The sequence below is a fragment of the Panthera leo genome, chromosome C1, assembly GCF_018350215.1.
Source record: "Panthera leo isolate Ple1 chromosome C1, P.leo_Ple1_pat1.1, whole genome shotgun sequence".
Lineage (NCBI taxonomy): Eukaryota > Metazoa > Chordata > Mammalia > Carnivora > Felidae > Panthera > Panthera leo.
In genome coordinates this window covers 186,494,157-186,508,241 of record NC_056686.1, presented here as the reverse complement: position 1 = coordinate 186,508,241, position 14,085 = coordinate 186,494,157, and the positions used below count along the sequence as shown (strand labels likewise).

Genomic DNA, 14,085 nt, shown 5'->3' with positions numbered 1-14,085 from the left:
CCCCTCCCCCACTTGTGTTCTCTCTCTCTCTCAAAACAAAACAAAACACACACAAAACAGGCATAGTTTTGTTAAAGGTAACCTATGCTATTTCTTTTACTTTGCAAAATAGTTTTCCTGAGCTTGCCAATTTTTCAAGAATTTTGTGGATGTATGTCCACTTAAATAAAAGTTGAAATTAGCACTGGAAAAATAATACAAATTAATAGGGTGCTTATCTTTATAAGCATAATCAAAATCTTTTTATTTATTTAAAGTTTTTTTTTTAATGTTTATTTTTGAGAGAGAGAGAAAGAGAGCACAAGCAAGGAAGGGGCAGAGAGAGAGAGGGAGACACAGAATCCAAAGCAGCCTCCAGGCTCTGAACTGTCAGCACAGAGCCCAACATGGGGCTTGAACCCACTAACCATGAGATCATAACCTGAGCTGAAGTCTGATGCTTAACCAACTGAGCCACCCAGGTGTCCCGAAAATCTTTTTCTTTATTTTAATAGGAGCTGTTAGTTTGAGGATATTAAGAGAAGAATTTTAATGGAATTCTAATAGAAAGTTTGGGAACGACTTAGTAATAACTACATAGAAAACTGCACAAGGGAATGAAGATAAAAAAAGCAAAACACATATTAACTCTAAGAAAATTAAGAAGTGATAGAGAAAAGGAAATATAATCATTGTAATTATATTGTTAAACCCTGAAAAATAGTTACATATACACAATAAACACTACGTATTAGTCTAACAAAAAGTATGATCTATAATATATTGGAGGAATGAAGGGAAGAGAATGTAAAATCTGTCGGGGAGGGTGTTGAGCTAATATTTTTCCTCCACAATAAGCAATTAATTGATAGTATCTAAAACTACAAAAAAATCACTTAATATAAGCATGTTACTTTGAAACATTATTTCATGACGAAAACCAGAGATATCCCTTTAAAAGCTTGAAAGGTGGCTTTTGAGGCTTTTAGGGGGTGGATAGGGTAGTATTCTAAAATTAAACCCAGGATTTACTTTATAGAGATATGACTGAATGACAACATGGAATGGAGAGACTAATGCCAGTGAGAGAAGGGAACAAAGGGATACACTACATAGGGCCACAGGGGAAGTATCAAGGTGGTCAGGAGACAGAACACAGAAGTGAGGAGAGAGTGAAGGCTAAAACCTCCATTGGGATTTATTTGAGAAAGCAATGCAGGAGAGGGTTAAAAATTTAGGATTGGCTAGCATGAATAATTCCCATAGGCGTTTGGCTGTAGGGGTAGTCTTTAGTTGCTTGGTACCTGGGCCTGGGACGATTTAGGGCAGGGGAAATATTGCCTCCCTGTGAGAGTTAGATGAGTAGTTTAGGGCTAAATTTTGGGATTGGTTTGCATATGAAAGATAGTCTTCTATCTAGCTAACCCCTTTTCTATCTCTAGGAATTGGTTAGCCCAGGGAGAGAACATCTGTCTCTGGCCAGCAAGCTTTTTAAGATGTCAAAACATCATAAAATAGAGAAAAAAAAAAAGATTAAACATGGGAGGAAAACAAAGTTCTTATTTGTTTCAACCATTGTAGAACTATTTGACTTTGAAACTATGTATCACATAACTGGGATAAAATAAAAGAATACATTTTCTACTTTAGGGCTTGAATTTGCTAAAGCTTACAAAATAGATCTAGTTAAAAATAGAAAAAACAACAACAATAACAACAAAAGGACTAGTAAGTGGCTTTAATCTAGTTTTTAGGCTTTTTTAGGCTTTTTCTAAGGCTTTAATCTAAAAAGCTATTGAGTAAGTGATGTTAAAACTCATGTTAAAGAATAAATACTAGTGAATTTCTGACTTGGCCATGCTGGAGTAACTGATATCAGATGTACTCTTCTGCTCTAAACAGCTATAAAATTGAGTAACTTATATGAAAGAACTATTTTCTGACATTTAACAAGGGAAATCGGAGGGCTGTAATCCTTAAGAGGAGGGAAGCAGAAGAAGTGAGCTCCACATTTACAACAGCTTTCTGTCTGGCAGTGAATCTGGCATAAGAAACTGAAACCCAGGGGTACTTGGGTGGTTTAGTGGGTTAAGTGGCTGACTTCGGCTCAGGTCATGATCTCATGGCTCCTTAGTTTGAGCTCTATGTCGTCCTCTGTGCTGACAGCTCAGAGTCTGGAGCCTGCCTTGGATTCTGTGTCTCCCCTTCTCTCTGCCCCTCCCCTGCTCATGTGCTTATTCTCTCTCTCTCCTTCAAAAAATACATTTAAAAAATTTAAAAAAAAAGGGAAGTGAAACCAAAGAGTGAGTGATATTGCTTGGTGGAGGAAGCAGAGGCTGAGAGAGGAAACAGATGAGAATTTGGGGCTGCTAAGGTGGCTGGAATTTGTAAGGTGGGGCACTGGAGAGGATGGAGAGCAGACAAGGAGCCCCAGAAATCTGTATAGTTATTCCATTCAGGTCCTTGGTTGGATCCTATGGTGTGCATATGCAAAGGGAGTTTCTAGGAGGAATTACAGAGAATAGATGCTGGGGAACTGAGAGCTGAATAGAGATTTCAGAAATCACAAATTCAGAGTTATTGGAGTTTTATGCAGCTAACGTGGAGAGATTTTGTTGAACATTACCAGTATTAATCTGAGATCACAGAAAGTCCAAGTGTTAGGAATAAGGATCATGTCTGAAAAGTAAGGATTAAAACCCCGGTACCATGGACAAAGGCTGAGATAGGCCCATCATCGAACCAAGCTGTCATAGAATCAAGATGATCTGCCAGCAATTAACTGCCTTCCAGAAAAAAAAAGTCAAAACTTAGTAAGGGAAGATATAAAAACCCAGAGTCTCTACTGCATAGCCATTATACAATAAAAAGATGCTGCTCATGAGGAAATAAAACCAACAATAGAGGTAAACCCACAGGTGACCTAAATGTTTGAATTAGGAGACAAGAACTTGATAGCAACTATCATAAATGTGTCAAACTGGGAAAGGAGGACCAAATGGATGATCACAATGGGAAATTTGAAGAAAATGGAAAATCTAAAAACCAAATATAATTCTAGATCTGAAAAATACAATATTGAAATGAATTCATTTGAAACATTCTGGACAGAGCAGAAGAAAGGATCTGTGAATTGAAAGATAAGTTAGTAGAAATCATTCAAATTGTAGTTCAGAGAGAAAAAAGACTAAAAAAACCCAGAAGAGACCAGTGGGCCGTATCACTCAATTTACAGATGTTCAGTTACATCCCAGAAGGAAGATATTTATTAGAGTATTTAGTATTTTAGGTTTTTCTCTGCTAAACATTTTCTAGAAATAATGGAAGACATCAATCAGTAGATTCAAGAAATTCAGTGAAGCTCAAGAAAAAGAAGTACAAAAATGATCATACCTAAGTATATCATAATAAAACTGCCAAAACCCAAAAATAAAGAGCAAATCTTAAAGGTAGCCAGAGGGGAAGAACACAGCATGTTTAGATGAACAACCATAAGAGTAACAACAGACTTCTTATCAGAAACAATGGAGTTCAGGAGATAAAGGAATGCCATCTTTCCAGTGCTGAAAAAAAAAAAAAAAAAAAATGAACCTAAATTTCTAAATCCAGTGAAAATATTCTTTAAAAAGATGGTGAAAGACAAAAGCTAAGAGAATATGTATCTGAAAGACCTGAATTATAATAAACCTCAAAGGAAGCTTCAAGTTGGAGAGAAATGATCCTAGATAGAAGCCCAGATGCATAGGAAGGAATGAAGAGCACTGGTAATGGTGACTATATGGGTAAAAATAAAAGACTATTAAAAAAGAAAAGACTTTTTAAAATGTTTTCCAAATTTTGAATTTTTACGTAAGGGCTAAATACATTTTTGGTTCTTCAAAATTCCATCAGTAAACAAATTTGCATATCATAATGTAATATGTATTGAATACCTCTATAAACCATTGAATAGGGCACCAGGTTGACTCAGTTGATTAAGCATCCAGCTTGATTTCAGCTCAGGTCATGATCTCACAGTTTGTGAGATCAAGCCCTACATCGGCTTCTGCATTGGCAGTGTAGAGCCTGCTTGGGATTGTCTCTCTCCCCGCTCTCTCTGCCCCTCCCCCACTTGCTCTCTCCCTCAAAATAAAATAAAATGTAAAAAAAAAAAAAAAACCATTGAGAACTGCTAGTGAATAATTAAAATTTTCTATCAAGACATAATCACATGATTTCACAGTAAATTACCTATGAATGTTGTATATTCATTCTGGTCCTGAATTAAAATATCTCATAATTTACAAATTCTTAAGATCTTGGTATTCTCTTTCTCAGAGAAGACTTTGTTGACGATTGCTCTACAGTAGGTCCTACAGTGGTGCTCTATTACAGATAATGATGGTCACAGTGTAACCCTTCCATTTATGTGTTGACCTCCTTTCTCAGTAGCCTGCAGGCTCCCCATGCTCAAGGGCTTTACCTTACTATGCTCTATTATATCTCTGGTGCCTAGAATTCATTAACATTTAACAAATACTTATTGAATTAAAATTTTTTTTTCCAGAAAGCCAACAATTTAATAAAGGAAACATTTTAATTAAAAAAATCGTTCTCTGAAAGACTACTAATTGTTTAAAACAAAATAATAATGATGAATGGTAAAATTTGTAGCATATGTAGAAGAAGAATATATGATAAGAGTAGCACAAAGAATGTGGAGAAGAGGGAATCCCTGTGCACTGTTGGCAGGAATGTAAATTGGTGTAGCCACTATGGAAAACAATATGGAGGTTCCTCAAAAATTAAAAATAGAATTACGATATGATCGAGCAATGCCACTTCTGGGTATATATCCAAAGAAAACAACATCACTATCTCAAAAAGACATCTGCACCTCCATGTTCATTGCAGCATTATTTATAGTAATCAAGACATGGAAACAATCTAATTGTCCATGGGTGAATGGCTTAAAAAATTTGATACACACACACACACACACACACACACACACACACACACACACAGGAATATTATCCATCCATAAAAGGAGATCCTGCCAGTTGTAACAATATGGATGGACCTAGAGGGCATTATGCTAAGTGAAATGAGACAGAGAAAGACAAGTATTGTATGATTTCACTTATGTGTGGAATCTAATAGCTCCAAGAAAACAACTTATAGTCACAGAGAACAGATTGGTGGTTGCCAGACGTGAGGTTTGGGGAGTAGGCAAAAGGGTGAAGGTGGTCAAAATGTACAAACTTCCAGTTATAAGTAAGTAATAGCATGGTGACTATAGTTAGTAATACTGTATTGTGTGTTTGACAGCGCTAAGAGAGTTGATCTTAAAAATTCTCTCATTACAAGGAAAAAAATTGTGACTTTGTGCTTATGAGCATTAACTAAATTTACTGTGATAATCATTTCACAATATATACAAATATCATTATGCTGTACACCTAAAAGTAATGGAATATTGTATGCCAATTATATTTTTAAACAAATATTTTTTAAAAGTCCCTAGACTGGAGAATAATGAGATTTTTTTTTCTAATTAGCAAAAGAGTGTGTGAATTTTAAAGGTCACGTAATAGTGGTATTGTGTTACAGAGCTCAAGGTTGGGAGAGAATTCCAAGTTGAGATGATGGTATACGTTTTATCAATAAGTTAAGGAACAAAGACTGAAAAGGATGTTGGATATCTTTCGATATTGGGTTTTTGGATTACCTAGATTTGCTGGATTGGATATTGGATTACCTTTTGTAAGATTGTTTCAGTAGAGTGTTGAGGCTAAACCTTTGTGTAGAGTTAAAGAGAGAATGTAGGCAGTGCATATTTCAAAACACTGTAATTGATGTTACATATAAAAAAGATCTTGTTTTTTGTTGACACTAAGGTATATGTGACTGTGAGATTGAAAAGTTATGAAGCTAACAATATATGTAAACATCACTAGGTTGTACACAAAAGTACACAAAAGTATAGTTTATGGATGTATTTATTCAGAAATTATACCTGAAATTCAAACTGAAAATTTAATAATTCTTTTTATATGTGTTTTGTATCAAGATTCCCAGGCGTCAGGATGATGAGCGGAATAATATTTACTTGGAACTGATGAAATATGACAATACAGAAAAATATCCTTTCTTGTTAGGGAGTGTTCAGGTACATCTTTATGATGTAATTCAGGTATGTATCAAAGTTATTTTTTCACCTTGGTATCACATTGTCCAGTTGGTGTTTGTTATTATTTATCTGTGTCTGATGAACTCCTTGTGGTTTATTATCTACCTTCAAACTCATGTGCTTAGGAAACAATATCTCCCTTGGGCTATATTTAAAAAAACAAAAGTTTGTAACAGCATAATATTTTTAAAAATTTATTATGTAGAAGGGCAGTGATACCTAAAAGACTAATGAGCATGTTTTATTTTTTTTTTCTGGAATGTTTTTAAGCAGGACTCAAACCACAAACTCTCTTAGTGGACAGCGCAAATTTCAGTTCTTTATCCTTAGCTGGGCTGCTTGCTGTCTGCCCTGTGCATATGTTGTTTAGGGGTCCGCCAGAGTTTGGGACAGGATTTATACACAGAATTTCTGGTTTCTTCTCTCTTGCTTTCTCCTTTGTAGGAGTACCCTCTCACTTTCCAGCAGCCATACTGCTCTGAACTCGAAGGAAGAGAACTAACTGATTAGTGAACAAATATAAACAAACTTAAGGATTTTCAGAAATATTCCTTAGGACACAAAGCAAGGAAGCCTTCAAAGACTAATGGAGTTACATCAAAAGACATAGGAGCCAGATTCCAGGGACTTCTGTTGGCCAATTTCAGGATAATTTGAACATCCAAAAGACCATTACAAATTCTGAATGAGGAAAAATCCATAAATCTTGGTGATCTTAAAAAAAAGAATAGGGGAAGAAAAATGGAATTTTAAAACTTTCAAACAGGAGAATGCCAATTAATAAGTGTAGGAAGAATGATAGAATTACAGATTGACCATTTCTGCAGTTCTTTTTTTTTTAATGTTTATTTTTGAGAGAGAAAGAGGGAGGGTCAGAGAGAGAGGGAGACAAGGAATCTGAAGCAGGCTCCAGGATCTGGGCTGTCAGCACAGAGCCCAACGCAGGGCCCAAACTCATGAACTGCAAGATCACGATCTGAGCCAAAGTTCGACGCTCAACTAACTGAGCCACCCAGGCACCCCTTGCAGTTCTTTGTAATGAATGATGATTAGTTCAATCAAGACTTACCATTGCTACTAAAAACATTAGGTAAGGGGTTATTGGGGCATAAAATATTTCCATGATGCCACCATTAACAGCCTACAGATTAATTGTTGCAAAGGGCAAAAGATGCCTCTACAATAGAGCAATGTTGTGGTTACTGCTTTAACCAAGAGCTTGAACTTAGTATAAGTAATTGTGGACAATTTAACATCATATGCTTCCTACGGTGGTACAATATGAAGTATACAGCATTACCTATGAATGGTTCTCATCAAAAATGTTTAACCCAAATTTAACGAAGCAGGGTCTAGATCTAACTTTTAGTTTATAGGAATTAGGAGATAGGGAAAAAATTGATACCATGTTGATATAAGATAAATACATAATGTGGACATACCAGCTTAGATCCCTTAAAAAGTTAAGGTTATTAAAAAAAATAAAGATGGAGGTAACTGTTCTAGATTAGAAGACACACAGCTTTGATTGAATACAGATTTGAAAAAGATAAGTTATAAAAAGACCTTCTTGAGACAGTTAGGAAAATTTTGAATTTATATCACGTATTAGATAAAACCCTAAAATAACTGTTAATATTCTGAAATGTAATACTGATATTGTGGTTACATAGAAGAATGTCCTTATTTTTATGGTACACAAGGTGAAGATTTAACATTTTGGTATAAAGTGACATGATGGCTGCAACTTATGAATGTGCATACACGCAGATAAAGCAAGCGTGGCAAAATGTTGAAACAGTTTTTAACAGTTGTTAAATGTTTGAACTTGTTTAATCTAGGTGTAGGGTGTGTTGATACTTATTGCTGTAGTCTTTCAGATGATCTATATGTTTCAAAAGTTTCATAATGAGAATTTGGGGGAAATCAGCTTTTTCAGAATATTAACAGGCATCAGACAAAGGAGGAGAGCATACTGACTAATGAATAAGAGTAAGCAGTTGAAGATTCTCAGAAAATTAGGGAGGAAGGATCTTGGAAATGACTAAAATTTCCTCTACTATATAGCAATGTATGCATCAAAAAAATGTATATTATTAGTCACATTTTGTTGAAGGGAGTAGGGCATTTGGACTATAGTTGTATGTGTAAACTTCTCAGTATTTTTATGATGGTAAAAATTTTTAGATGAAAAATATGAATCACCATCCCACAATTGTAATATAGCATTTCATTTCTCAGAATTTCATTCCACATCTTTTTAATAAACATAAACAGAAAAATAGAAAATATAAAAAGCACCAAATGCAAATTATAGGACTGAAAAATACAATATCTAAAATCAGAAATTCATTTGATGGATTTAGCAGAATAGAGATGCCAAAGGAAAGACTATTCTTTTTCCTCTTAATTTCTTTAAGATATAGTACTATTTAAAAATATAACCTTCATACCACTTTGGGAAGATACACAAATCTTGCAGTTTTATAGGTTCTATAACCTTGCCTTGTGTAGTTTATAATGTTTGTAAATGTAATGCATATGACAACTATAGCATAAAGGGTAGGTAGGGGGTGAGCTTTAAAGGACCTATAAAATTATGGGATTTGTGTATTTTTCCCAAAGTGGTACAAAGTAAATGTAATCCAGTTGAAGTTCCTATGCTGTCACCTGGTTCAATCTCCTGCCCTTCCCCCGCCCCCAAAATATAATAATTATCTTAAACTGTATTTATTCCTTTGTTTTTTTTCCATAGTTTTACTACTTATATATAGTTGCAAACTAATATAATTTGTTTCTAAAGTATTATGCTTCTAAGATCAATACAGGTAATCTCATTTGCTGGCGCTCATTATCTCTCTGTTATATACTGTTCCATGTGGAGCATTCCTCATTTTATTTGTCTATAGATTTGTTGATGGACATTTGAATTGTTTTCAGTTTTTCTGAATTTCTGAAAATTCTCTCTGCTGCAATGAATTTTCTTGAACATATCTTCCAATGCATATCTGAAAAAGTCTCTACATTATGATGAATTGCTATGAGTCTCTTTGATGCATTGCTACGTCGTATGGTAAAGAGACCATTATTATTTAATGGACACAGTCATCAAGGAAAGCAATTTTGGTTATTTTTGGATTTCCCCAAAGAGCTGTATGATTTTAGCTGTGGTGTGTTCAAGATATTCTGTTTCTGTATAATATCTGTCAGTATCCTTTCTATAGGAACTTCTACCTTAATTAAGAATTGTGTCATTTTCCTTATTAGAATTTCTCAGTTACTCACTTTTGGTCAAAACTAAGATCCCAGAAGTACAAAGCTGACCATAAGTGCTTTGGGGGTTTTTGTTTTTAGTTTTTGTTTTGATACAGTTTTATTAGCTGGATGTTGTCTTGGGATGATGACTGTATAATAATAGTTAAACATCTGCATATCAGACAATAGAGGAAAACAAGAACTATGTGACAATCACAAATGTAATAATAAATTTTTTGAATCCACTTTGTATCCAGCCCTATTGAAGTAGGTCTAATGGGAGAGTAAGTCGCATGGATGAATTTGGCCCACCTTAAATAGACACGTAGCCTTTAAAAAAAAACAAAAACAAAACAAAACTGTTCTTTTGAGATAATTGTAGATTCAGATGCAGTTGAAAGAAATAATAGAGATCCTTTATCCTTTACTCAGTTTCCTCTGATGGTAACATCTTTCAAAACTATGGCACAGTATCTCAACCATGATACAGAATGTTTCCACCTCTACCAGGATCCCTCATGTTGCCCTTTTATAGCTACATCTACTTCCCTCCTGCCCTACCCCCTCCTTAACCCTTGGCAACCAACCACTAATGTTTTCCTCCCTTATTTAATTCTCTCATTTCAAGGATATTACGTAAATGGAATCACACAGTATGTAACCTTTCATGGTGGGTTTTTTCACTCAGTGTAATTTTCTGGGAAGTCATCCAGGTTGTTCTGTGTTTCACTAGTTCATTCCTTTTCTGCTATTGAGTAACACTACAGGGTGTGAGTGTACCACATTTTTTTTTTAACAGTTTGCCCATTGGAGGACATCTGGGTTTCCAGTTCTGGGCTGTTCTGATTAAAGTTGTTATAAACATTCATGTATAGGTTTTGGTGCAAGTGCAAGTGTTCATTAATCAGATAAATTTCTGGTTTGTAAGATAGTTGCATGTAGAGTCATTAAAGAAACTGTCAAACTGTTTTCCGGAGTGGCTAGGCCTTGTACATCTTCATCAGAAATGAATGTGCAGTTTCTCACCATCCTCATCAGCATTTGTATTGATGCCATTTTACAGTTTAGCCATTCTGATAGGTGTGTAGTAGTATCTCATTTTGGTATTAACTTGTAGTTCCCTAATAACCAGTAATATTGAACATCTTTTCATGAAGGCCTCTTAATTTATTAATGATTCTACTTTTCCTGAAGTGTTTACCTGGGTATAACAACATGTGTAGGCTACTGTGTAGATAGACTCTACCACACTGGAGAATAAAAGGTCAAGGAGAATATTATAATCTAGAATTATTCTAGTCAACAAATTTATGCTGGTTTGTCTGAACTCTAAAGCTTGAGCTGTATCATTTGAGTCACATGCAGGGGTAAATTATAAACCATTTGTTTTAGTTCTAGAACTGCTAGCTAGGGTAGAATTCGTCATGCAGACTGGTCAAATTTAGAACTTGGATGAATTGGGAAGACCTGATGACCAGACCCAAACTATAGATCATGTTTAGAAGCATGGAAGGGCCATTTTAGTGCAAAACAGTTATTCCACAGGTATACAGGAAGAGGCCGCAAATGTATTGTTATGATTACCAGTTATTATCAATTACTTTCTGAATATAATTGGCCTTATTGCGGAGAACAAAGACCTTGAGTTGAATTTTAAAAATCACATAATAGGTTCTACATAGCTTTGTAAAAAAATGATTGATCTGTAGCTTGTATCATGAATCCCTTGTTTCTTCTCATCCCTGATACATCTTGCATTCCTTTGAGGCTCTGGGAGAAAACAGAAACATCAGCTAATTGTTAGGGCCTAGGGTCCAGTTAAGGCATATAAACATATTGGAGTTTATAATATTCCTGTATTGATTATAAAAGGAATGCGAGTAATAATTTTGGGATGAACTCTGGTACTACTTTTGACTATTGGTTTAGCTATATGATCCTTATCAGATAAGCCTAGGACTAGGTGATAAACAGAAAGATGGGTAGTACTGTAATTCTTTGAGAAAGTCAAGAGAGAATTTGAAGGTGTGAAATATTGTTAGACTAATGCCTTGTAAAGCATCATACCTTTGAGTATCTATCTCTCTATACCTTTGAGTAGTTTAGCATTGCCCCCACCTCCACCCCACCCTGCACTTTCCCAGACTGGGCCTAAGCCCAGTAACTTGCTTTGGGCAGAGCAAAACCAATTTCAGGACAGGTTGCCAAACAGCTCATTGCCACACATTGAAACTCACCAGAGGAGCTGAGTGAAAGCAAGCCTAAAACTCAGTGGATTTGAGAAGCACATTCAAGATGAACATATTAATTGGCTCCAGTGAAGACTTAATTGGCAGATCTCAGTGAGACCTAGAGGAAGAACTCAAAGATATTACCATAGTTTAAAATATGACTAAAAGTTTACTTTATATATGAGGGAGATGAATCACTCTGTAGGTCAAGTTCTTTCATCAAAAGCAGAGGCACAGTTTATAAAAGGGAAGAAAAAAGCAGTCTTGAAACAATACAGTATTTCCCCAGTCCCCACTTTGGGAAAAGGGATGCTATCAAGAATAAGAAGCTATAAAGAGCAGGTTGACAGGACATTAAGGAAATCTGTTTCAGTTACTTGCGAATTTTCTGAGAAATCTTGTGACTATATGAAGAACATATATGATATGCTAATTCTATGTGAAGTCGGCCATGTACCACCAGATGTTATTTCCTTCATTATAATGCTTCACCAGGAACTGAGAGGGCAGGAGTTAAATAGGTTCTGCAGATTGCTGGGTTTTACAGGTGGTGAGGATGTATGAACCAGGTGCTAAAGTTTTCACTAAATGAGAATTATGACCAGAATGTCTGAAACACATGCCAGATAGCATGAAGCTTAAAAATGGAAAACTGCTTATATCTATGTGTAATAATATGATCTAGGAGCACTAGAAGGGGAATGTGGAGGATGCTGCTCCACCTGCTGGTCTTGAGGTATGTGGGCCTTCACTTGAGTCTATGAGGGAAACAGCATCCTTAGTGGTAAGCCAAGTCTTAGGTAAAATAAAGAGGAAATGTTTAGTGGAGCAGTTAAAGATGGGAGGTTGTTTGTTAACCCTGGGATGCTGGATTAAATGGGAGGACTGATAGCACGGCAGAGATGATGAGAGGTGGTGAACAAGGATACCCAAGGTTTACCTGGTTAAAAAAATGCCAACAGTCCTGACGATGAGAGAAGCAGCCCTATCATGAGTCAGCTTATCATGCAGATTTTTGTTAAACCCCACAAAGGAGTGCAGGCATGGTCCTTTAAGACTTGGAGAAAGGGGAACTATGACTAGCAGAAACATTTTTGTCTAAAACATAATGTAAATATTAACATTTACTTTTGGTACAACCCAGAATTTTTATTTTCTTCCAAATATTCATTATAATTGTATTTAGCTATTAAATTAACGTGCATTAAAAATCACAATCTGATTTTCCAAAATTTATGAAATAGTTTAGATTACATATGGATGATTATATGAGTGACTCTGTATTTGAGAATTTTATCATTTATTACTTTTTTCCAGAAAGGGTGCTTTATTGAAGAATTTCAAATGTTGAATAAAAACATAGTAAGAACTTTACTGAAACTCCCAAAGCTTTGTGCACATACTTAACATTTTTTATAGCTTTGCTCTGATATAGTTTTAACCTCTGATAGTGTTTCCATTCTCTTTGTTACTCTACCAGTCACTATTTGAATTCATAGAAATTTATTAAATAGAAAGAACAATATTTGCTCACAAAATCTTCATCTCCACCTTTTTGTTTGTTTGTTTTAAATGCTGCTACCTTACTGCTAAATGGTGAACAAGAAAACTGAAATCATTGGATAAGAGAGTAAAATATCCTAGCTGCTTCTTTGACTCTTCAGCTTTAATTGAGGAAATATTTTTCTCCTTGAGGAGTTTCTGAAGAGTTGTTTACAGTTCTCACTTGAATTTCTTTTTAAGTGCTTAAAATTATTATTTTGATTAATTGGTCTTCTATTCAAAGAGACTTTTGCCAATAGCTAAAACAGGGACAAGGAACATAAAGAAGAGAATGATGGACATTTGAGGTCATAACCTCTGATACCCTCCTTCATTTCACATTTGAGCAAGCTAGGGTTCAGAGAGATGAAATCACTTGTCTAAATAAAATTTTTATCTGAAAATGGAAGTGGAGATAGGAGAAGTGTGAGTAAATACTTTAAAACCATATGCATGTATGTTCATATATGTATCAAGGTAATCCTATTAATTATAAATTGAAATTTTCTCTTTAACACTCATATAATATTCCTTAACATAAAGTTTTTAACATTTCAGGAACTCCATAGATTCTTCTATCGGGGTTCCTTGGGTGAATTTTTTTTGTTTTTTAATCAGGATGTATTAATGTTTTGGTTTTTTAAACATAAATTTGTGATGTAAAAATATTAGTTGGCTATCACTTTTTCATTAAAATATCTTTCTGATCAATAAAATATTTGCCACGTGTTTAGTTTATCTGCAGGGTGGAGGTGGAATTTATGTTCTCCTATGGAAACTTTGGTTATGGATTTTCACATCAGGTTAGTTCCTCTCTTTTAAAAATTGTTCTATAGCTCTTTAGTCAAATCTCTTCTGAGCCTCTATTCAGTTTGGTAAATCCTTTAAAATACATATTCTTTTTAA

The 14,085-nt window shown here is 34.9% G+C and overlaps 1 protein-coding gene across 7 annotated transcripts in view; it reads left to right on the top strand.

The window, feature by feature from the left end:
• C2CD6 (C2 calcium dependent domain containing 6) overlaps nt 1–14,085 on the top strand; it is a 160,229-nt gene that overhangs the window by 49,349 nt on the left and 96,795 nt on the right. For 6 of the 7 annotated variants that reach the window (XM_042949720.1, XM_042949722.1, XM_042949723.1 and 3 more), the window contains 3 exons: nt 6,032–6,154; nt 12,955–12,999; nt 13,914–13,982. In XM_042949720.1, the coding sequence (XP_042805654.1) occupies nt 6,032–6,154; nt 12,955–12,999; nt 13,914–13,982 (237 nt within the window). The remainder of the gene's footprint in view (nt 1–6,031; nt 6,155–12,954; nt 13,000–13,913; nt 13,983–14,085) is intronic. The other variant, XM_042949719.1, reaches the window with a different exon arrangement.